General features: G+C 49.3%; 1 protein-coding gene across 1 annotated transcript; it reads right to left on the bottom strand.

Moving 5' to 3' along the window:
* Positions 1 to 1,718: 1,718 nt before the first annotated feature.
* On the bottom strand, positions 1,719 to 25,116 carry LOC123926904 (lipopolysaccharide-binding protein-like). Its single transcript, XM_045981235.1, has 15 exons — positions 24,915 to 25,116; positions 24,121 to 24,235; positions 22,715 to 22,843; positions 22,023 to 22,178; positions 17,182 to 17,245; positions 14,483 to 14,546; positions 13,252 to 13,343; positions 12,355 to 12,531; positions 10,399 to 10,458; positions 10,099 to 10,269; positions 7,024 to 7,091; positions 5,393 to 5,438; positions 4,397 to 4,460; positions 3,012 to 3,088; positions 1,719 to 2,148 (listed from the first exon to the last, which is right to left on the bottom strand). The coding sequence occupies exons 1-15, from the start codon at positions 25,036 to 25,038 to the stop codon at positions 2,116 to 2,118; spliced, it is 1,440 nt and encodes a 479-aa protein (XP_045837191.1). The 5' UTR covers positions 25,039 to 25,116; the 3' UTR covers positions 1,719 to 2,115.
* Between the last annotated feature and the right edge of the window lie 16 nt (positions 25,117 to 25,132).

Raw genomic sequence — 25,132 nt, 5'->3', positions numbered from 1 at the left:
CTGTCTTCTGCTAGGATGGGCTAATGTGGGCTTTCACCAAAGTAGGATATGTTGGGAGAACATCCTTTCCTTTGTGGTCCTCAACACGGCGCTATTTTACCTACCGCAGGGGGCTTTTGGCCATGTCTGGACACATTTGTGCTGGACACCATTGTGTATGTGGGGTGTGCTCCTATCTAGTGGGTAGAGGCCTGGGAGCTTCTAAACATCCTACAGTGTAAAAGGATGGCCCCTCACAACAAAATGATCTGGCCTAAAATGTTCATCACGCTGAGGTTGAAAAACCTTGGTTTAAATCAAGCCATTTCTGTAGCCTGTCTCACCATCTCTGCATCTCGGCTACAGACAAAGACAATGCTCTATATCCATGTGAATGGCACTCCCAAGAGCTGTACAGTGCCTAGCCTGAGTGACCGTACGTGGCAACCCTGCACACCCACAGGGGAAGATGGGCGCAGGCATGCCTCGGGGGTAAGCCTAGCACTATGCTTCCCAGAAGGGAAGGAGAATGGGTGTGAGGTTGCAGAAGCAGAGAAGGACGGAGCAGAGCGGGAGGGTGGACAGTTTGTATAGTCACTCTCAAATAGCCAACGATTAGGGCAGCAGAGGAGCTAGAATAATCTACCGGGAAATTCATAACTGCTAGTTAACTGAACATTCCAGAATAAAATTTCATTTCCGTTCATTATCTTTCACCGTCTTGGCCGACGATCACATCTTCACTTTTAGACAACTTGGGTTTTCCTGGACAAGGTCATCAGATAATCCTGAGTCATTTCCTGGGCCAGATTTTTTCTGAAAATTTGAAAACCTGTCATTGTACTCGTAGTATATGTAGGAGTATATAATGAGGACGGGAGATGGCGACGACAGCTCTAGCTTATTGATCTGGTGCATTTCGGGCCAAGAATCATCCTGAGCACTTTGCACGTGATTTGTTTCAGTCTCTCATCTTCCGCATGTCATAATGTTAAATGACACGTACAACTTAGTCATTCGACATGTTAAATGTTGAGCAGGTGGCTTCAGGTGGCATGGTCATTGGCCACTGCTCCTTCTGTTTTAAAACAGGATTCTGGGGGTTCAGAGAGATTTCGTAAATTGCTGAGAGCCGAGGAGGGGGAGTCACGATTTGAAAGCAGGCCAGCCTTGGCTCCAGCCTGTGCTCTTGTGACTGGTAGGATATGTTAGCACATCTGATTGAAACCTAGACTTGTGTTCCTGGTATAAATCCTGTCTGTTGGATGGTGCATTATTCTTTTAGACCACAGGTGGGCGCACCATGGCCCCCCCACTCAGATCTGGCCTGTTGCCTTTTTTGTAAATAAAGTTTTATTGGAACATAACTACACCCACTTGCTTGCTGTCTGGTTGTTCTCTGCTACAGTAGCCATGATGAGTAGTCGTGACAGAGACTAGATGTGTGGTCAAAGCTTAAAAGGTTTGCTCTCTGGTCCTTCATAGAAAAAGTCTTCCAACCCCTGTTTTTGGCTATAAGCTTGGCGAAGACAGAAACCGTGTGTTTTCCTCTCTTGGACCCTCCTCCTCCCACAGCACCAAGCCCAGACACAGAAGTCAGTGCAGGACACTCATTAGCAAATTGAAATCAAGGTTTGTTGAATAAATGTAGAGCTCATACAGTGGCTGGGTAGTCTCTGCTCCCATCTCAATAAATATTATACACTAAGGAAGTGGCGACACAAGGCTTTAAGCCCACATTGTCTCACTTCTGCTCCTGTAACCACAGCATCAAAGGACACGTACAACTTAGTTCATGTTTAATGCTGAGCAGGGTGCTTTGAGCTTTGTGGTGACTGGACATTGCCCACTGAAGTTTTTTCTAGCGGCTGCCCAGAGTAAGGCTAATGACAGCTGCAAAGGGGACAGGAAAAGGCACAGGGAGGAGGAGGAGAAAGTTGGGGGACGTGTCCTACGGTCAGGTGTGTCTTCAGGTGTCCCAGGCTCCCCAGTGAGGAGTGTCCATTTGGAGGAGGCCCTCATGGGGAGTAGAGGCAGAGAGGCCGCAGCCTCCGGGCCCCCAGAGGGCCAGGACTAAGCCCTGCTATGGTTCCGTCCACTCCTCCAGCCACGGCTGCTCCTTCCTCAGTGCTCAGTCTAATCAAGGTTGGCCCCCAAGAGCAAGAAGTTCTGGAAAGAAGGCAGAAAGGACAGACAACAAACTCATTTTCTGCGTGCCAGAGGTTAGGAGCTTCCTGAAAGAGAACCCTTCAGTGGGAGAGGCAAGTTCTCACTTGACCCGAAAACCAGATCAGGGCAAAAACCAGGCCTTTTGGCCTGGGAGGCCTTTAGAAAACACTGTCCCTCTTAGCTGCCTGACCCTGGGAATTTATTTGCATTTCCCAGTATTGTGATTTCTGGAAGGCACACATGAATGTCACCGTCCTCCAAAAACCCTTTTCTCCCAGGAGAACAATGCACGTCTGGGTGCCGTCTGAATTCACTCCACACATAATTAGTTTAAGAGGATGTGGTTCAGGATTACATGAGAACAAACTATGAACAGTGAAGATGTTGGTACCTCTGGAGTTACAGAGTGAACAGTCATTGTCCCTGTCCCTGCTTCTGATGTTTTTCTTGCCCTAAAAGTCCTGGTCGATTTTGCTCCAGGATCATCCCTGGCTGCCGTGGCGGGGGTGAGGTGGGAGAAGGCTGGCCGGTGGCTCCGTGGAGACTCTCATTAACCCCAAAGTGGAGCATCTAATCTGACCCCTTCCTGCCATACGTGGCTAATGGGCCCTGCCCATTGCTGATGTTCAGTTGACACGTTGGGACTGAATTACAGGAAACTGAGCTCATGTAGAAGTCAGGATTCCGCACAATCAATGCTTGCCCTCTGTACTCCAAAATTTGAAACAAAAATATTTTCTTCTATAAACACTAGGTTCAGGATGTGAGTAGGAGTCAAGGGCTCCCCCTAATTCTACCAGCCCTGAAGCAGCCCTCCCAGGAGGTCTTAGAGCTCCCCCACCCAGACCCCACATCTCACTGACCTCGTGGACTTGGAGCTCCAAACTGTTGAGGTGGGTGTCCCTTGGCAGAGGGAGAGGGAAGCCCTTCTCAAGCTTTGCTGGAAGATAAAGAGCAGAGAGACACGGGCTGGATGGGGAAGGCTGGGGAGGCATGGACACACACGGCATTTGCCACTGGCCAGTGAGAGGGCGGGCTACTTCAAAATGTGGTTGGCTATTGGATTCAGGGCTGGTTTTCTGTTGGGAGGGTCACGGAGATGTGAATGCCTGGTAAATGCAGCTTCTTCTGGAGGGGACAGATGTGGACAGCCTTTCCCAGCCAATGGGGCCTGGGATGGAGCATGCCATGCTTCTGACCAGGGACTCATCCTTGAGGACCAGCGTCTCCTCCCCTTTCTGTTTTCCAGGACAGCTGCCCTGCTCTTCTCTCATGGTGGTAAAAGGCAGATGGTGAGGCTGGGCAGAGAGGGTCCTGGCATGGGAGGAGGCTGGCTTCGTTCTCAGGCAGCCACTGTGCCAAGCCCTATTTCCATCGCGCTCACCTGGCCAGTCAGTGATCTAACCCGGACCAAAACCCAGGGGTGCTAACTCTAGGTGCGGCTTGGAATGCCCCTCCTCCTTTGGCCTAACTCCCTGTGCTTTGGGACTCAACTTGACTCTTGTCTCCTGGAAGTCACATTCAGTGCCCCCTCCCAGCTAGCTCCTGCAGCCCCCTGTGCTTCCGGTCACAGCATTTATCGCACTGGTTGTCACTGCCTGTTACACGTCTCCCTTCCCAACAGAGTGTAAGCTCCATGAGGGCAGGTTCACGGATAGCCAGGACCCCAGCCAGCACAGAAGAGGGGCTCAGCTTGTTGAATGACTGACTGATCGTGAATCCTACAGAAAGGGTAGCATTTAACATTTGCACGGGGCAGTCAGTAGCAGCTAATCTTTTTTTTTTTTTTTAAAGATTTTATTTATTTATTTGACAGACCGAGATCACAAGTAGGCAGAGAGGCAGGCAGAGAGAGAGGAGGAAGCAGACTCCCCGCTGAGCAGAGAGCCTGATGTGGGGCTCGATCCCAGGACCCTGGGATCATGACCTGAGCCGAAGGCAGAGGCTTTAACCCACCGAGCCACCCAGGCACCCCTACTCTTTTTTTTTTTTTTTTTAAGATTTTATTTTATTTATTTGAGAGAGAGAGAGAGAGAGAGAGACAGTGACAGAGCGCTCATTTGCATTTGAACAGGGGAGGGGCAAAGGGAGAGGGAGAGAAAGAATCCCAAACAGACTCATGCCTAAGTGTGGAGCCCAGTGCGGGTCTCCATCCCAGGACCCCGAGACCATAACCTAAGTCGAAACCGAGAGTCAGACACTGAACCTATGGAGCCTCCCAGGCGCCCCAGGAGCAGTTTATTCTTACCGTTGAGAGAGGGGTACATGGTGTGGAGCGCGTAGTAATTGAGGATGGCTTCCATCAGCTCCACCTGGAGTTGGGGGCGAGCAGAGCAAAGAAGAGAGCAAACAAGAAATGAATGAGAACAGGAGTCCGAGGGAAGAACGTCTCACTGGCCCCCAGCGTCCAGAAATACCGAAATGCCATCCCACTTACAGAACGGGTTGACTGCGACTATCACACTACAGAGAGCTCCTTATTCGTCATCTCCTCAACTCCGATCTCTGGACTTCATTCTCCATCGGTACGTACCAGCTCATTTTATGGCAAAACCTGACACGAACCACCGTGGGGATATTTAGTGTTTTTAAATTCCCCTTTGTGTGGATATTTTAAAATTCTGTTGCCGAAGCATTAATGCGTCTCATTACAGAGTGCCGTCCCAGATCCCGCTGGAAGAGTTCCATCACCTATGGTGCCTCCTCCAAATTACCTCTCATAAAATCTCAATTCTGAAGCTCACCAGCCCTGAGGGCTTTGGGTAAGGCCCTGTGCTCCCATGCCACTATTATTACAATAGTGAGCACATACTGAGAGCTTACTATGTGTGAAGAGTTTTGCCAAAGTGTCTTCCGAAACCCATTGCCCCGTTTCATGCTCCAGTTCCCATTTGACGTGGTTGAAGTAGCTATTGTGCATTCCCATTTTACAGTCAAGGAAACTGAGGCTCAGAAAGGTGAAGCTATTTTCCCAAGGTCACACAGTAACAAGTGGCGTGGCTGGTGTAAGAGTCCAGCTCTATCTTCCTTCAGAGCTTGTGCGCTTCATGTCCATGTCCTGTCTCCCCGTTAGCCCTCAGGCAGTGCCCTTCTTAGATGATTAATTTTCAGGCATGGTGTCCACTTCCTGCAAGACTGCAGTGCCATCTTCTCAGGGGAGGGGGGGCCTTGGCACTTTTCCTGGAGCCCCCTGAAGCCCTGCTTGGAGAAGATACCCAAGAGGTGCTGGGAGAAAACCACTCACGTTGATGAAACCGACGTTGGAATGCTTCAGTTCCAATTTCAGCTTACTGCAAGGAGAAAGAGAAGCACAAGTCACCCTGAGCCGTGGCTGCTACTTCCTCGCAGTTCCCCTAGTGGGGAGTGCAGTGCTTATGGGCAGGGCCATTTAGCCAAATAGCTGGCCAAATAGCCAGCCCAAGGGTTCTCCTCCAAGGTGGTTCCTGTGCATTTAAGGCTTTCAGCATGCACAGTGATTTAAGAACAAGTGACATGGTTGCAAATTATGGTTGCTGGGCATCTTCAACACCTTAAATAAATTAGGATGGTGTACATAATAACTGGAAAAAATGGGACGCAAAAAGAAGCAGTTTGTACGTCCAATGACGTAAAAGTGTATTGAAGAAAAGACTGGGAGGAAACGTGAAACTATCAGTAGTGACAGTCTCTATGAGGCAGGGTTATGGGGGATTTTTAAAAAAATACTTTTGCAATTTCCATGCCAGGAGCATGCATTATTTGCATAATGTGGGAATAGACAGTAACAATGGGAGGGAGAGGCACCTGCATGATGCTGGCAAACAGCAGAGGGAAGGAAGGCAGAGTGACTCAGGGATCCTCTGGTGTTATCACTATAGAAGACAAACCCCAATTCCCCCCACTGATTTTGGCTGCTGGCCCGGCTCCCTTGTTCAGGGATTCTAACTGCCCTGGACCCATCTTTTGCTTTCTGCTCTTGGGGCAGAGTAGTTTTGCTAAATTCCTTGATTTTAGGTCCTCCTAAAGTGAGGTCCTCCTACTTTGCTGTCTCTCCATAGTCCAAGGCCCTTGGCTGTCCTCTTGGATGCTGCAGACCCCCCAAGCCAGGCTGAGGCATAAATTCAAAATCTGGGACCTCCAAAAACGCCCACATGTTCACCATTAACTTCTTTTTAAAAGACCTCTTAAGGAGAAGTTCTTTCTGATGGAGTCAGTGCACTCTCTCAGCCAACAGGTATCTAATCCCGAGGCCAGGAATTAGTTTCTCTGATGCGCCCACCGGACCTGCGCCTCAGCCGGGGGGCAGCATGCAGAGTGGGTGAGACATGGGGCACAGGTGAGGGTCCCGGAGAAGGACACCACCAGGGCAAGCGCCAGTCCCTGCTGGTGGTACAGTCCCTCCTGCTCACTGGCTCCCTGGTTGATTGAGTCTGTGCCGACTGGGTATCCGGACAGTGCAACGGCAAGGAGTGGCTCGTGAGCACCTTTAATCCTACATCCAAAAATCCCCTCCCTTTTTCATGTGCAGTACTGACAATTTTTCTTAATCTTACATATAAAGTCCTTGCAAAGCCCCACAGCTTCCAACTTGATTATGACTCCTGAGTAATCCCTTTGGAGAAGTTCGGCTCCTCCACTGAAACCTAAGAGCAAGTGGGGACCTGAAGGTCACCTGTGCTACACGGCAACTTCTCCATCTTCTGGGTTCCCCACTGAGGCATTGTCAACAGGCCTTTCTGAAGGGACACCCAGAATAGAGGATAAGCCAGCCTCACTGGAGATCTCTGTCCCCAAGGGGTCAACGCCAGCCCTATCACTGAACAGACTAGATGCTCCGGTCATTGCTGGGTTATCCCCAGCCTACCGCATTTCCTCCCCTTGCCCATGGCCTCTTACCTTCCTGTGGCCACTGAACCAACAATCCTGTCAGAGTTCGCACCGATGGTGGCGGAGATGTTGGTTGTCTAGAAAAGCAGAAGGGGATACCCCAGACTCTCAGGTGCAGATTTCTACTCTCAGGTAGAAATCCTGTTGTCTCTCAGTCCAGGAGACAAATCTTCAGAAACAGAAACCACAGCGAGATGTGGGGCATGTGGGTGAAAAGCAGCTACCCGAGATTATGTGCTGAGGCTGTAGGATGTTGGCGGCTCCACAGCTGACTTTAGGAAAGGTGAGCTGAGGTTTTAGGGGTCTTAATGGAAGCATCGAGAAGGGCAAATAAGCCCAAGCTAAAAACACAGAACATTCAGATAGAGAGACCGTCCACCAGTAAGTGTGGCTGAGCTTTGAAGCAGGCTACTAAGAGAAGTTCGGAGAGTCCCCAAGCCCTAGGGACCTTTATTTATTTATTTTTTTAAGATTTTATTTATTTATTTGACAGACAGAGATCACAAGTAGGCAGAGAGGCAGGCAGAGAGAGAGGAAGGGAAGCAGGTTCCCTGCGGGGCAGAGAGCCCGATGGATGCGGGGCTCGATCCCAGGACCCTGAGATCATGACCTGAGCCAAAGGCAGAGGCTTAACCCACTGAGCCACCCAGGCGCCCCCCCCCCACCCCCCAGGGACCTTTAAATACACCATAACTGACAGCTGGGTGTGAGGATGAAGCCTGGCCTGTCGAGGGGTTGGGTTGAACCAGATGATTGAATTTGGGTAATTTCCAGCTATTATTTCTTTGAGTACGTTTTCCAGCCCCTCCCACTCTCTCCCCTCCTGAGACTCCGAGGACAGGAAGATGAAATCTTTTGTTGTAGTCCCACAGGTCCCTGAGGCTCTGTTCACTTTTTCAGCCTATGTTTTCAGATTGGGTAATTTCTTTCTTTCTTTTTTTTAAAGATTTTATTTATTTATTTGACAGAGAGGGATCACAAGTAGGCAGAGAGGCAGGCGGGGCGGGGGTGGGGGGAAGCAGACTCCCTGCGGAGCAGAAAGCCCAGTGGATGCGGGGCTCCACCCCAGGACCCTGGGATCATGACCTGAGCCAGAGGCAGAGACTTTAACCCACTGAGCCACCTAGTCGCCCCCAGATTGGGTAATTTCTATTGTTCTATATCTTAATTCATTTTTTCTTTTCTGTGTTCCACTGACACCCCCCAGCAAGGATGTCAGTGCTGTTGTTACAACCTCATGCCAATGTAAGTGTCGAATCCCCAGTCAGCCTTTACTGGCCTGGGTGGGGTTAGGGCCATAGCTTTTTCTTTGGTGTTTGGCTTTAGTACCACAGTTATTGATCGTCTACAAGTTTGTTTGTTGTTGTTGTTGTTGTTTTTTATCTTACCAGCCTTCCCCTGTTTTGGTCCTTTGACTAGAGAGAGAGGAGGATGTTATTTGAGCTCTTTCTTGTTCATGCCTGTCGGTATTTCTGGGTTGCCTTAAATTGGAATATGCAGGGCAAAAAGAAACCCCAGGGAGCTCATCATCATATTATTATTCCTTAGATCTGGAGGCCTCTCGCTGATCTACATTTTTCTCTCTGCCTTTCAGAGTTTTCTTATTTATTTTATATACAATGTATAAGGTTTTGGGTTGGACTCAGCAGGAGTAGGGAGAACAACGGGCATCTTCTCAGTCTTCCCAGAGGAGGAAGTGTTTTGCCCATTTTGAAATTAAACCGTCTTTTTCATGACTGTGTTGTAAGAGTTCTTTATTTATTCTGTATACAAGTCCCTTCTCATACATATGATTTGCAAATATTTTCTCTCCTTCTATGGATTATCTTTTTACTTTCTTGAATTATGTCCTTGGAAGCATGAAGTTTTTAACTTTGGTGACGACCAATTTATCCATTTTTAATTTTTTTGTTCATGCTTTTGAGTTGTATCTAAGAAGGCTTTGCCTAACTCAAAGTCATGAAGATTTAGTACTGTGGGGTTTTTTCTGAGAGTTTTGTGGTTTTAGCTCTCATATCTGGGTCTTGGGTCCACTTGGAGTCAATTTTTGTGTATGCATAAGAAAGGGGTCTGGCTTCATTCTTCTGCATGTGAATATCTTGTTGCCCCAGCACCATTTCTTAAAAGCTTATTCCTCCCCATTGAATTGTGTTGGTCCCCTTGCTGAAAATCAGTTGTCTAAAAATATGGTGATTTATTCATGTATTCTCAGTTCTAGTCTGTTGATCTGTGTATCTATCCTTGTACCAGTATCACACTATTTTGATTACTATAGCCTTACAGTAAGTTTTGAAACAGGGAACAATGAGTTCTACAACTTGTTTTTCTTCTTCAAAATTGTTTTGGCTCTTCTGGGTCTCTTGAATTTACATATACATTTTAGGACTGGCTCGTCAAAAACAAAAACAAAAACAAAACAAAAACAACAAAACAACAGCTGAAAATTTGATAGGGATTGTGTTGAATGTGTAAATCAGTTTGGAGAGTATTGTCGTCCTAAGAGTTCTTTACATCTTATACTTTCTTTTAAAACGTGATTTAGGGGCACCTGGGTGGCTCAGTGGGTTAAAGCCTCTGCCTTCAGCTCAGGTCATGATCCCAGAGTCCTGGGATCGAGCCCTACATCGGGCTCTCTGCTCCGCAGGGAGCCTGTTTCCTCCTCTCTCTCTCTGCCTGCCTCTCTGCCTACTTCTGATCTCTGTCTGTCAAATAAATAAATAAAATCTTTAAAAAAAATAAAAATAAAACGTGATTTAATGATTTATTTATAACAATTTCAAAAGAGTGATGCTTTAGATTGAACCCATTTTTTATAGCAAATGTAGCAGTGAATAAGCAAAAATTGTCCAACTTAGCTGGAGTGAATGACTTTTAAGGTTTCTTGGAACTCCGACAGTGTATGATTTGGTGAAGAGCACCCTTGGGAAGCCTGGCCATTGTGGCCGGGAATGCAAGGTTCCCTCCGGCTCCAGGCAGGCAGAAGCAGCCTCCAGGATCTTTCAGCCTCCCAGTCTTCAGTGAGGGGATGGGCTTACCCGACAGCACTTGTAACTCTTGGCTGCTCTGTCAGGAGATCAGACTTACCACCCTGAGCTGGAAGAGTAGCTTGCGGTCAGAGGAGGTGGGCAGGAGAACAAAGGCCTGGATGTCTATCACTGGCATGAGGGTCACATTCCCAGGGGTGAACGTCAGGAACGGAGCTGATTCAGGTGTTGTCTCAAGCTCTAGCTCCATATTGGGGTACATCCTGGACAGCTAGAGAAAGAAGGCAGAGGCTCAGGGGGAGGACCTGAGAACAGTCTCTGCACAGCTCACTGATGTGCGAATACAATCTCCACATCTGGTTTAGGTCAAGTTCTCTGTGATGAGCGTTCGAGGTCTTACCCGAGGAGCAATGGCCCGGAACGAGCTGGTGTGCAGGCGGATCGGAGAGTCCGGGGGAATCTGCAGTAGGGGAAGCAGGAGGCTCCTTGAGACGCAGGACATGGTAACGGTTAGAGATGCGGACATTGAGGTCAGACAGCTTGGGTTCAAATACTACTCCTGCCATTTTTTAGCTGGCTGGTTGTTGGCAAGCTTTGTTAGGTTCTGCATCTATAAAATGAGGATGATAATCACAGCACGAACCATGCAGAATGGGCAAGGATGGAATGAGATCGTGCCCGGGTAAAGCACTAAGTGCAGTGCCTGGGATCTCAGTAAATTCTTAGTTACTGTCTGTTTTTGTTACTTATTATTTCTCAGGATGCTCCCCTCAAGGGCTGGTGAGAGCGCATAACGTCCCCAACCTAGATTGAATCTACTCCCAGCTATGGCTGCCCCCCAAACCTTTTCTAACCCTCTCTCCTGGTGCTGTTCTCTACCTGCCCCTCTGACTTGCGGATCTTCCGGCTTGGCGAGCCCTGCCTGCACCCGCACACAGCTCTCCTTCCTTGATCTCTCCTCCGTCAAGATCCACTCTTGACCTGGGCTGCTCCTGTAGCGCTTGGCTGTGGGGGTGCACAGCTCAGATCTCCCTTCAGGAGCTTTCCAACGAGAAGGACAGTTGACTGACAGCCTTTCATGCTGGGACCACGCTCTCCCAGACAGCCTCCAGCCCCTGACCGAGCACAGCTGGGTGTAGCACTGGGGAATTTTGTCAGATCACAGGCAGGATCAAGACAATGAGCCAAACTGAAAGTAACCAGCTCTCATGCACTTAGTGTGATAGTGTAAGCAAGAGGCTTAACGGGAAAGGTACTGGCCCCCACTCCTCCATTTCCCCCGTGGCCCGGCACGTGTGAGGTTACATGCAACAGCAGAAGGGAGGAGAGGGTCACCTTATTGCCAGAGGAGCCCCAAAGAAAAGGCTCCTGCTGTTTTATGGACCCAGACCCAGTCAGACTGGAGAAAGCTGTCCTCCATGCCCCAGCAAGGGGGTCTCAGCAGAAGCACCTGAAGCAGACTCACCTGAGGGCCCCCACTCCCTCCACCCGTAAGGAGGCCTCGGAATGGGGTGTCTAGGCTTGGAATGCAGATAAGCCTAAGAGCACCGCCAGCCCCTGCCCGGGGAGGGGATGGGGGGGAGGCTTGGGTCCTTGCCCACAGCTCCCTCCAGAGACTGAGGAGCACTGGCCTGACACCACGTCTACTCTGGGAGGACCCACCAGGTCAAGCCTTCCTAATTGGAACGATCCCGCAGGGGATGTTAACCTGGGGCTGGGCTTGCCCAATTTTTGGCTGCTCTGGCACTCCTCTGAGAAGCAGGCTCTGCTCTGTGATCTCCCTCAGCTGAGCTGAGCTTTCTCAGGGCAGCACTTCTGGCCAGGGTCATTGCCTTCCCCTCTCCTCCATGGTTGCAGGACCAGTGCAGCTGGGGGGGGGGGGGGTTGCGCTCTCCCCTCCTCCTTCTCTTTCCTCTCCTCTTTATCATTTGCGGGCGCTCCCCTAATCCATCTCTTCCACTCTTCCAGGTCTAGTAGTGCCTTGGCATCTACTGCTTGGAGGACCCCGATGTATCACTTCCCAGTCTGTTGTATTTTTGTTAAAGTATTCCCAACAACAGCTACTGTGTATCATGCATCAGAAGCGAAGCTCTTAACAATCTCTAACACGATCTCTGGGGACTAGACACTGTTGGGATCCACGTGCGTAGCCTGGATTTGAACCCATATTTGGCAGGCAAGAATTCTACCACTGAACCACCAATGCAAGTTGAATCCATATTTGGCAGGCTTCAGATTATACATTCTTTCCCTGGTTCCTGGAAACCCCCAAGATTGGTCTACAGTTCCGTCTGATGCTCTCTCCTGGGATCCCTGCCGCCCCCCCCCCCACCAGTCTTCTCCTTCCCCTACTTACATGGTGGTTTTGAATGGTGAAGTTCATGCGTCCAGCTTGGTGGTAAACCCAGCTGGCTGTGTTGAGGACATATTCAGAGACAGCAAAGTAGACCATGTGGTCGTGTTTCTCCGGCATCCTGATGGACGGAGCGTCGAAGGGGGCTGGGGAGCGCCAGTTTCGGCCAAAGAATTCACCCTGGAGACAGAAGGACACATTGCCCACCCAAGGTTTCTACCAGGGAGGGTGCCAGGAAAAGGTGTCCAGGGGAAGCCCAGGGAAGCCTCCTGTGCCCTGCGTGGTGGTCCGGGTAGTGGTTCCTCTCCAGAATGTGGACCTGGGGTCCTGAAATGTTCCTTCTGGCCCCACAACATTGAGACCCTGACGGCTACCTGAAATCCCCCTATTACAGCATCCATTGGGGAGGTACACATTGTGTTCTTCTGGGCTCAAGATGTGGCCTGGTGGTGGGAAGTATGGACTCTAGATGTTAACTGTCACTTACTAGCTCTGGGACTTTGGGTGGGTCCCTAGCTTGTGCCTCAAACTCTTTATCTGCAGAACATGGGTGATGCTAATGGCTTCTATTTCATAGAGGTGGCATAAAATTTATACAAGGGAACATTTGTACAAATACTCAGCTTCTGGCACATAGTGAGATGCAAATAAGTGGTCATTAAGTAAATAAAATTGGAGGAAGATGGCACTGCTGGACCTGGCTCAGCCCCCAGGGAACCGCGGAAGAGACTGGAATGAAGAGGGGGCACACTAGTTTCCTATTGCTGCCGTGGGCACTGGCCAGGGACGGGAATTTATGGGCAGATGGACTAGAGAAGGAGGGTAGGAGCCAACTCTGGGAGGTAGTACTGATTTTCTGCCAGTGCTTAGCTGTACGGTCCTTTCTCCATGGCAACTTACCTTGAAGGGTGTGTCTAGGACTTGAGAATTCGCTTGGGGAGCACCTACTAAACTGTAGTCAATGCCAGAAATCTGATCAATCATAAGGGTAACTGTGGAACAGGAAAGAGACAGTGTTATGAATAAGGTAGTCAAACACAGTTGTGTGAGTTGTGCACTGCACAATTTCAAGGCTCTCCTTTCACATGGACTGTTGCCTTTGGAGAATGGAAATGGGGCTGGGGCTGATCCATGGTACCTTCTGTCACAAAGAGAGTGCTGTATTCATTCACTCATTCATTCAGTATTTATTGAACACCTACTATATGCCAGGCACAATGCAAGGGGCTGACGAGACAGCTAAGTGAGAGAGTCAGAGTTTCTGTCCTTTGGCAATTCAGGATTGGGGGGAGGAAAGGGAAAGACAATTAAATACTTGAGCAAATAAAGGTAAAATTGCAACTCTGTTAGGTAGCTTGAGTCCATAGGATGACATCATCATATAACAGAGAATAAAATGGTGAGGGGGGCGGGTTGCAACCTGATTTGGACAGAGAATCAGAGGAAGTGTTTCTTGGGCTGTGATCTGAAGGAGGAGTGGGTATTGACTGGGTGAAGGTGGGTGGAGGTGGGGGAAGGACCTTCCTGGCAGAGGGAATGACATGTGTAAAGATCCTGTAGAAGTAGAAGCATAGTAGAGACGCTGAGAGTGTATTAGAGGAATTAGCAATATTGGAGGCATATAAGGACTGTGTAGCCAGTCACATTGCCAGACCATGCAAGGTCCTGTCACTTGAAGCAGGGCTCAGTGTCCTAAGAGTCAGAGGAGTCTGCGATGGGTTCCAAGAACAGGGGGAGACCTGACCTGATGTGTATTGTAAAAGGTCCCTGTGGCAGCCAGGGGGACAGGACTGGGGGGATCCCTGCCCCTACACAGGGATCTCAGAGCATCTCTGTTTTGTCAAAGTGGCCAGGACGGATCCAACATGTGCCTCTCCCATGTGCTTGTCATCTTCTGCCCACCTTGTGCTCCCAGCATGCTTCTGAATTACGACGTTCAGTCTCCTTACTCCCCTACTTCCAGAACAGACCCCCAAGAGAGATGGTCACCCCATATCCAGCTCCGTAGGATGGAGAGGGACTCAATGGGGAAAGTTCTCCTGAGGCTCATGGGAGATGATGGTGATGGGTCTGGGGGTAGCAGGTGTCACGGCATCTGATGGCACCCAGAGGAGAGAGGGGGCCTCCAAACCTGGCAGAGTCCGGAGATAGGGCTCCAGGTGGGAGGTGGTTGACTTCCTGACCATTTCGCAGATCTGCCGACAGTGGGGGAGAAAGTCAGGTGAGTTCCCCTCTCCCTCTCTCCTGGGTGCTGCCCCTCCCCCACCGCCCTCCAGGAGACCTGGCTTTTCTCCCTACCTTGTAGGCAGGTGTGTGAGGGGTGGCGGAGCACGTGGAAAGGGAGAAGAGACTGCTATTTCTGTCAACACACAGCACTTGGTCACTGTCCCATTGGGCTGGCCACATACATGGGCCCAGCTTAAGTGCCTAGACTTTTCTGGAACCCACATTAAAAGTGAGTGGTGGCCAAGTTGGCACCGCTCTGGGGTCTGCGTTGTCATGGTCCTCAGTTCAATGCCTTGGCAGCTAAGTGGCAAGAAGTATAGCACATAAACGCATTTATTAGAGAGCCGAGGGGTAGAGCAGGAGAGCTTCCAGGTGTAGGAGCAGCTCTTGGGTCTCCATCACCTCAATACTCAGGCCCTTCTCCTTCTGTCCAGGCTACTGGATATCTGGGAATTAGAGATCCTAATAGGCGCGGTGCCTGGTCTGCATGCAGTACTGACTAGAGCCACCAGAGGGCCTCAAAACAAAGCCAGAAGGACAGTTTTCCGGAGAATTCCCATTCCTCAAGGAGTTTGGGCTTCGGAGATTCCAGAAGTCCCCCTCCTTCTGATTTCCTAACTTCAGCTATTCCTACACCATCTCTATGACTTTGCCTTTCCCACCTACTCACTCACTATCTACTTTACATCAAGTGGCCTTCTAAAAATCATGTTCATTTAGTAAAAAATATAGGAACTTTGTATCACTTGTCAACGGAAGACTGGCATCCCTTGGCATAAACAGGACAGAACTGGGGGAAAAAGAATACAAGGGGCTGAAAAAACGTTCCAGAAACCAGGCTAGGTCGGGTTGCCTAGTTGGAAAATGCCCATTTTTTGTTAAAAGTGTTCAGCATACATTGGCCCCAAACTGAGATTTTCCCTTTGGTGTAAAAAAGAAAGAAAAAGGACTGCAAAGGGGATGGCTTGTTCATTCCGTCTTTCTGCACGGCACAGCACTGAAGCTCCACATCACTTAAAATCAACGCTTTGTGTGGGGGAAGCTACCCCACTAGGGGTACCAATATTTTGTGCAAACGCCAAGCCAGCCTGTGTCAGGTGGGCCTGACCTGGGCTCTCCTAGGGCACAGGGTAAGGGAAGGGCCACCCAGGCGGCCAGTCCTTTGGGGGCCTGATTTCATCCACCCCAAGTCCCCTGGTCAGAAGTCTTCTCTCTCTTCATAGCTCTTTGCACTCTCAGTCCTATAGGGGCCCAAGTTAGTGCCCCCATCCCCTCAAACTAACCACTCCTTGGGCTCAGCCTCTCTGGCACCCACCCTATCCCCCCTGGATACATGATATCCAGAGTTTTCTGGACCATGTTTCCTATATTTATAGGGCAGAGAGCACAGCTTGCCTCTGGCCTCAGCCTGCTGCACAGGGCTACTGGGGCATAAATGACAATGAAACTAATCTTGTGCGATTTACTCTGCCCTTCCTCCGCACAAGGCACTTGTCCGGCCTATGTGGATGACATCACACAGCCCTCCCAACAGCCCTGCAGGGTAGATGTTGTCATTATTCCTGTTTCACAGAGAAGAATCCCAAGTTTCAGAGAGGGTAAGCCCTTTAACCACGACATCACAGCAGCAAAGGGGCTGAGCTGGGATTCAAACCCAAAGATCTGGCCGCAGAACCCATGTGCTCAGGAGCAAAGATTCCAGAAGGTGGAATGTGATTGAGAAATGACCCTGCAATACTGTTGAGTGCTCTGAGCACAGCCCGTGTGCCAGGCATGCTAGGTGGTTATCAAATCAAATCCTTACCAGCCCCCTTCAGGGTAGGGGTCCTTGTCCCCATTTTATAAATGTAGAATGAGGCTTTAGGGGGTCCGTGGCCAAAGATACACACCAGGTAAATGGAAGAAGCACTCTGCCTCCAAGGCTTTTTCAAGAGGTGAGAGGTACTGAAGCCAGCCCAACTATTGTTCTCAATATGGTGCATTTTGGGGGGGGGGGTGTCAGTCTTTTTTTTTTTTCTTTTTATTTGACAGAGAGAGAGAGAGATCACAAGTAGGCAGAGAGGCAGGCAGAGAGAGAGGGGGAAGCAGGCTCCCCGCTGAGCAGAGAGCCGGATGCGGGGCTCGATCCCAGGACCCTGGGATCATGACCTGAGCTGAAGGCAGAGGCTTTAACCCACTGAGCCACCCAGGCACCCCGGGGGTGAGTCTTGTTTAAAAAATATTTTCCTCTCCTCAAAGTGAGAAAGATATCCTAGATTTTCTCCTAAAAATTTTGGATTTGTTTTGGCATTTAAATCCTTACCACCTGGACTTGATTTTTGTGTATGGTGTGAGGGAAGGATGTAAAGTCACTTCTCCCTATCTCTGTAACAGCCTCTACAACTAGATACCAGACACTCTGCCAGTTCCCAATGCCAGGTTAGCATCTGTGGTCATACAAACTTGAGAAAGCCTTGAAGTTTGCCTTGGAACCATGAGTGAAGAAAGTTTTACTAAGAAATTCAAATGACGGTGCACTTAAAAAACAAGGCTGTTTCCAAGTACCAAATATGTACCGGCCGGTGATCCTTGTGTTAATCACAAATCTACTCATCCCTTTTTTACCTTTTGTTCCAAGATATTTTTGAAATTCTTTTCAATTCTTTCATGGAAGAGGTTCAGGATCCAGCTGGAAAAAAAGAGGAAAGTGGGTCAGGATCCACTTTATGATTAACTGGGACTCCCAAAAGGAGGGCTACCCACGAATCTGGCCTTCCCCCATGTTATCCCAAGAAGGGACCCAACTAGATGGGGAACTCTTGTATACTGTTAGTGGGAATGTCAGTTGGTGCAACCAGTATGGAAAACCGTGTGGAGGGTCCTCAAGAAGTTAAAGATAAAACTACCATATGATCCACCAGCTCTACTTCTGGGTATTTATCTGAAGAAAATGAAATGCTAACTTGGAAAGATATTTGCACCCCCTTGTTCATTGCAATCTTATTTATTATAGCCAAGATATGGAAACAACCTAAGTGTTCATCGATAGATGAAAGGATGAAGAAAATGTGTGCGTGCACACACACACACACACACACACACACACACACACACACAGGAATATTAGCTAGCCATAAAAAAGGATATCTTACCATTTGCAACAACATGGATGGACATTAAGGCTATAATACTAAATGAAATAAGTCAGGCAGAGAAAGACAAATACCACACGATCCCACTTATACACGGAATCCAAAAAAACTCAACAACAGCCAAGCTCACAGATACAGAGAACACACTGGTGTCTTCAGGGGCAGAGGCTGAAAGGGGTAAAGGAGGTCAAAAGGTACAAACTTCCAGGTATAAATAAGTTATAATAAAAAAATTTCCAGTTATACATAACTAGGTCTTGGGGATGCAATACACAACCAGGGGACTAGAGTTCGTAATACTGGGTTGCATATTTGAAAGCTGTTAAGAGTAGATCTTAAGAAGTTTTCATCACAATAAAAAAATTTTGCAACTATGCATGGTGACAGATGTTAACGAGATTTCTTGTAGTTGATCATTTCACAGTATCGACAAGGATCGCATCGTTGTGTTGTATACCTCAAAGTACTATGTCATTTGTACCTCAATAAAAGAGAAAGAAAGGGGAGGGTCAGGCCTATTCTTTATACCCTAAAAAATCCACAGAACCACTTACCTGGCAGTTTAGCAAGTAGTCACTCACTTATTCATTCAACAAACCTTGACAGAGCTCCTCCTACCAGCTCAGCCCTGAGTTAGCTGTTGAAGGGACACTGGTGAATACATTCATGGAGCACGTGATTTGAGTCTAACCCGCTTCAGGTAAAGCTGCCCCCAGAGACCCTTCCCCACCACAGACAGTGCTTGGTGAGAATCATGACCCAGAACAGACATCGTACGCCATGCTCTCAGCTGGGGTGAAGGTAAGAGGTTGCCGGACATAAGTGAACTAAGTTAGTGGAATTATGTCTGAAAAAATGTTCTTCTCCCACAAAATTTCCCTTACCGTTGCATACTTGCTGATTAAGTGTTGTGTATTATAATTGTATGTATATTATAAATTCATGCAGTAAAATTGGACACAAGTATTTTCTGGGGGTTTTGCAGAAAGCATCTTGACCTTTCCCGGATTCTGTCCCCTGAGCCAGCCCAGGACATAGACTGGCTGAACGTTTGGATCCTCTGTGGGTCTGAATGACCCTGGATGTAGAGACCCTGGCTGGAGTCCCTGGTAGCTGTGGGTGAGGGTGTTACTTCTAGAAAAGTCTGTCCCCTCCAACATCTCTGGTGACCCCTCCAACGTGGAGTTGAAGTAGGACAGATTGAAGCAGTAGGAAACTTTCCAAGGATCACAGGCTACCTAAAGTCATCCTGGCTCCATTCCTCCTCTTGTCACCCAAATTCGGTCCAATCTCGTAAATCTGTCACAGGTACTCCCTGCCCACCAACGCGGCCATCACCTGCCCCGGGGCATCATCATTTCTCACCTGGAAAACGGCCTCTCCCTTCTCTGGTCTCCCTCCTCTCACTCTGCTCTGCTCTAATCTCCTCTAAAGGAAGTGATCTTTATTTATTTTTTATTTTTATATTTTTTAAGACTTTATTTATTTATTTGACACAGAGAGAGAGAGATGGAGAGAGACAGGGAACACAAGCAGGGGAATGGGAGAGGGAAAAGCAGGCTCACCACTGAACAGGGAGCCTGATGCGGGTCCTGATCCCGAACCCTGGGATCACGACCTGAGCTGAAGGCAGTTGCTTAACCAACTGAACCAACCAGGTGCCCCAGGAAGTGACCTTTCAAAAGGGCCAATCTGATTATTTCCCTGCCTTTCTTAAAATCCTCCAGTGGCTTCCCACTGCCTCACTTCAGGATAGAGACTAGAGTTTGGCTACTGCTTATTCTCTTCACTTTTTCTAACCAATCGCCACCCCTTCAGGTACACCGATCCCTGCTTGCTTCCTGGGAAGCCCAGGCTTTTCATGCCTCAGGATCTTTGCACATCCTTCTTCCTCCACCGGAGAAGTTCTCCCCTCCTCTTTGGCTGAAATTCAAGGCTCATTTCAGATATCCTATCCTTGAAGAAACTGCCTCCGCTCCAAATGTTAGGTAAACCCTCTACATCCATAGCTTCTGAAAGAAGAGAGAAAGACTCTCTCTTTTTAAGTGTATCATCACAACTAGGTTGGAGGTATTCAATATATGTTAAAATACTTTATGTCTCCTTCCCCCACTAGACTATACATTGCATCAAGGTGGAGACCCTGTCTCTTTTGCATCATCTTATATTCCTAGCATTTAGCTCAGGACCTGACGAATAATAGGGCATGAATAAATATTTGTTCACTGAATGACTGAGGAATCTAGCAGCTCCCTATTTTGGTCAAAACCCTGGGTGCTCATGGTTCTGTGTCCCTATCAATAGCACCCAACTATGCAGCTATCATCACCCTAACAAATGAGCAAAAATATCTTTCTGGCCCCCGCTGTGTCCACCCCCACTGTGTGAGTGTGTGTATGTAAACCACACAGGATTTCATAGCTTTGCTCCTGAGAAATGGGGTATTATGCCCACCCAGTTCAAACAACACAGTGGTTTCAAGCTATTCAGTCTTCACTCAAAGTTTCCTTTTCCAAATGGCAGCCTTGGGTTCAAAGGCTTTAGTATTTGTGCAGAAAACGTCTGTCAGTTGAGAGAATGCACAGCAAAGTCTCTGGGTTCTCTAAAATATAAATTCCCCTGAAATTGACAGGGTTAGAGAACCCCACTTTTCTGCTGACATTTGTCTCCCCCAACATGGTCACCCAGCAAATACATGTCCAGCAAAGAGGCAACTGGCCATTCGTTCTGTTTGCCACTCCCTCCCCCAACCACCAGTGCCCTCGGTCTCCTCTCTGTGTCCCGGGGGGCTGACACGTGTAGATTCCTCTCTCAAGCCCTTTTGCTGTCTGGCTAATGATGGGCATAGGCATCAAGCAGAGAGGAGCTGGGGCACTTATGCCCAGGTGTGCCCCTGCTGTGCCCCATGCCCCTTCTCCAAGGGCTCTGGGCTCTGGTGACACTCTTCTGTCCCTTCTCACCTTCAGCCCTAGGGGCAGTAATAGCTCCCTACTGTCCCTCCAGGCTCTTTATCCCTTGCTGAACACACCCCTTAACCCTGCCCACACTCCTGGGAGGATTCTTGTCGTCAGATCCTTGTCAGTGAGGCCTTTTGAGCTGCCTCTGTGTCCTGCCAGGATCTGAGGGAGGCAGTGCCAACCCAGACAGAGTGGGAAGGCAGTCACCCTGGGGACTGGCCTCATTCCTTCGCTATTCACTGAGTATCTCCTCCCAGCAAGTCACTTCAGAATGCTGGATTGCCACTAAAGGCCACTTGCACCGGTGTCAGCAGACTCTCTCCTCCCCCCCCTTCCTCCCTCCCTCTCTCTCTCCCTCTTTCTCTCCCCTTCCTTCCTTCCTTCCTTCCTCCCTCCCTCTCTCTCTCTTTCTCTCCCCTTCCCTCCCTCCCTCTCTCTCTCCCTCTTTCTCTCTCCTTCCTTCCTTCCTTCCTTCCTTCTTTCCTTCCTTCCTCCCTCCCTCCCTCCCTCTCTCTCTCTTTCTCTCTCCCTCCCTCCCTCTCTCTCTCTTTCTCTCCCCCTCCCTCCCTCCCTCTCTCCCTCCCTCTCTCTCTCTTTTTCTCCCTCTCCCTTCATTCCTTCCTTCCCTCCTCCCTCTTTTTCTCTCCTTCCTTCCTCCCTCCCTCTCTCCCTCCCTCCCTTCTCTCTCTCTTTCTTTCTCTGCCCCTCCCTCCCTCCCTTCTTCCCTTCTTCCCTTCCTTCCTTCCCTCCCTCCTCCCTTCCTTCTCCTCCTCCCCTCCCTCCCTCCCTTCCTTCCTTCCTCCTTTCTTTCTCCTCCTTCCCTCCTTCCTTTCCTCTTTTTTTTCCTTCAGATTTTATTTATTTAGAGAGACTGTGAGTAGGGGGAAGGCGCCAAAGAGAGAGAGAGAGCCTCTCCCCCAGACTCTGCGCTGAGCCTGACATGGGGCTCCCTATGGGGCTCAGTCCCACAGCCCTGAGATCATGACCTGAGTGGAAAACAAGAGCCTGATGCTCAGCAGACTGAGCCACCCAGGTGCCCCAGCAGACTTTTCCTTAAAGGGCCGGACAGTCAATATTTCGGGCACCGCAGGCCACATGGTCTCTGTTGCAGCTACTCTGCTGTTGTAACCCTAAAGCAGCTACAGACGGGGTGTGAGCAGGTGAGCGTGGCTGTGCTCTGCTGACTTTATTTACGAAAACATGGTGCGGACTGGATTAGCCCGCAGGCTCTTAGTTTGCCAGCCTCTGATCCTGATGCACCTGAAATCCTTCTCTATGCCCCATCAGGAGCGTCCCTGGGTGGACCGGATGCCAAGGCGTCTCGGACAACCTCCAGCAAGGGCATGGACTCACTTACCTTAGTTGTCCGGAAATGTCAACACTCATGTGGCCGATGGAGTTGCGGCAGCGGGCCACAGAGGCAGTGGGCCGTCCGGACGAGTCCTTGCCCAAGTTCAGAGAAACTGAGATGGAAATGTCATCCACACTCACATCGAAAGTCCCATCTAGGGTGCTGGTCGGGAGTTACAGGAAGGTGTATGATCAGTCACTTCCAGGGAGAGGAGCCGAAAGACCAGTCCCCAGGTCCTTACTACCTAGCTGTGTACCCTAACTGAGCCTCTACTTTGCAGCCAGCATTTATTAAGCACCTGCTATGTGCCAGAAAGGCAAACTGCTAAGTGCATTCCGTCTGTTATTTTACTTAATCCAAAGCTTTATCAGTGAGGTAGGTTATTATTATTATTATTATTTAAGGATTTTATTTATTTATTTGACAGAGATTACAAGTAGGCAGAGGCAAAGCAGAACGAGGGGGGGGAAGAAGGCTCCCTGCTGAGCAGAGAGCCTGATGCGGGGCTTGATCCCAGGACCCGGGATCATGACCCGAGTCAAAGGCAGAGGCTTACCCCACTGAGCCACCCAGGCCCCCCGGAAGTGGGATATTACTAATCCCATTTTACAGATGGGGTTGGAGGCTTGGAGATGGTCAGACCTGGTTCCTTTGCAGACTGGTTGTCTGAGAGACATTCTAACCTGAGTACTACTCACACGAAAGCCTTTTTCACCTTCCAGTTCCCACTGATAAACACGTAGTTATTGGACAGGGAAGCTCTGACCCCCTGCCTTGGGCGTAGCTTCAGATCAGAGTTCCTGAGCTCAAAGTGATGGATCTTCAGTCTGGGGAAGGAAGGCAGAATATCAAACCCAGGAAAGCCAGGCGCATACCAGTCCCCCGTGTGAGGCTCTCCGGCTCTGGAGTTGTTAGTGGCTTTCTGTTGTTGCTAATTTCTGGGCTGCTTCACTGTTCCCTCTTGGGCTTTTTGGTTGTTCTAACACCTTTCTAGAAAATTCCCTGTATTAGAGTCCCTCCACTGATGTTCCTTGTGTGGATTCTGCTTTTTTGGCTGGTCTGTGATTGGGATAGTCCCCCTGCCTGGTACACTCCTCTATGTCACCCCCTCCCTGTGGCCATTTGAGTTTGTGGCTCTTGTTGCAGCAACACTCATGAATTCACTCAACAAACATCCACTGAGATCCTGCCCTTGAAGAGCTCACAGTTGGTGGCGGCAGATCTAGACATGTGAACGAACTGCAGTGGCCTCTCGTGAAAACCAGATGCGGGGGGTGCTCTAGGGCTGTGGGAAAGGCCCTTGACCTCTAAGTGGCGTGGCCTCGGTATCGTGTGTGTGTGTGTGCGCACGTGCAAATTTAAAGTACCTCCTTCTTGCTCACTGCCTTCAGGAAATTATCCTGGGAGACTTGGGGAGGATTCCAAGAGGCAGCCTTTTCTATCAGGGATGAATAAATGATCCCCCAAGAACCTATTATGGACACTTAGGGGCCTGGGGAAGAAAAATCCATGCAATCAAGGAACGGCTGAAGAAAGAGTAAGGTGTGAAGACTCTAAGATTGACTGTGTAACAGCTACAGGGAGGTCAAGGTCAGTTAAGCCTTATGGGGAGGGAGACGAGGAACCGGGGCTGGTTCACCAGGACCCGGAGGCCACCTGCTTTATTCCTCACTAGAGTTAGTTGTGGATGCCATCTTCAAGAAGCAGTATGCAAATAAAATGCAAACAGCTTCCAGAAAAACTTAAAGTCCTTCATTACAGACCCATTACAGCTCCAAAGGCTTTGGAGGAATGGATAGCGTATTTCAAGGAGGTCCCTCATCTAGGCAATCAGGAGAGTAGCCAGAGGTCTCTAGCAGAGAAAAAATCTAGGGCTAGTTTCTGCAGGACTGACCTCAGGGTCTGTGAATGGTTTTCAGGGCTCTCCCCCCCATCCTGATGATTCAAGAAACGTACAGCACCTTCCAGAAGTCCCACAAGAGCTGGTCATGATCATTTTGCCTTTAATCTAAGTGATGATTCTGTGTTTATCCCCCTCTCCCAGGAACCTAGGCCCCCATTTTACCTCCTTCCCTACGCCTATGGTGGAAAATGGAGACCTCACCTGTAAAAGTCATAGGCCACGCTTTTGATCCAGCCGACTTTGAAGCTTCCGGAGAAATCAGGCAATTTGATCGTAGACAGCTCCTTCTTCAGGATGGCGACTCCAAATTGGCGGGCTGAGGGGAAATAGTGGGAGTCAGCTCCGTCCGTGGGAGGCAGCCAAGCCCCACAGTCGAGTGGCCGGGCTCTGAAATCACATGGGCTGGGACAGAATGTAGGACTTGCCATTTCTTCTCCCTGTGCTCCCAGGCAAGTCTCTTAAATTCCTCAAGCCTCACTTTCCCTCATCTGTACAATGATCATAGTGATGATACCCGCCGGAGTGTGAGAATTAAATTAGATCATGAACTCAAAGTACCAGGTAAATGTTACTTATCTACTCAACAAGATCGTGGAAGCAATGATGTAATACGGTGGAGCTTTTGAGGACGTACTGACGCGCGGTCAAACCTTCGGGTTTTTCAGTTGTCCGGGCCATATGTCCACAATGCAGATTCCCAGGCCTAGCTTCAGTTGCCCAGAGACAGAAATTTGGAATCTGTGTTTTAACATGGGTCACAGCAATTCCAGGATGTCCACCGACCCCCTCGGGAAAATGCTGGTCTAATCCCATCCTTCACCTGTGATACTCAAGACCAGGAAACTGAAGTCCAGAGGGAGACATATTCAAGGTTTCTGAGCCAGGTGGGGGAAGAACCCCAGCTTGTGGACCCTTGTCCAGAGTACCCTTGTCCACGCCACTCTGGTGGGCAACAGTGGGCACCAGAGAAATGGTTGACCCTCCCCCACCCTTACCATATTCCAGGCCTTTCCGGGTGATTCTGGCCACGAACCCAGGATTAGATGCCCCTTCTTCGAATCCAGAGACCTCTGCCAGCAAGAGTAGCGCCACTACCACAAAGGACGATCTGGCCATCATCCTGTCCTCAGCCAGGACCCGGGCGGAGGTTGGTCAGAGTCTCTCTGTAGGAGCTTCCCTTCCGGAAGGTGACAGCGGGGCCGAAGCGCTTATA

This window comes from Meles meles, chromosome 16 (assembly GCF_922984935.1).
Source record: "Meles meles chromosome 16, mMelMel3.1 paternal haplotype, whole genome shotgun sequence".
Taxonomy (NCBI): domain Eukaryota; kingdom Metazoa; phylum Chordata; class Mammalia; order Carnivora; family Mustelidae; genus Meles; species Meles meles.
This window is presented reverse-complemented; position numbering and strand designations above follow the sequence as displayed.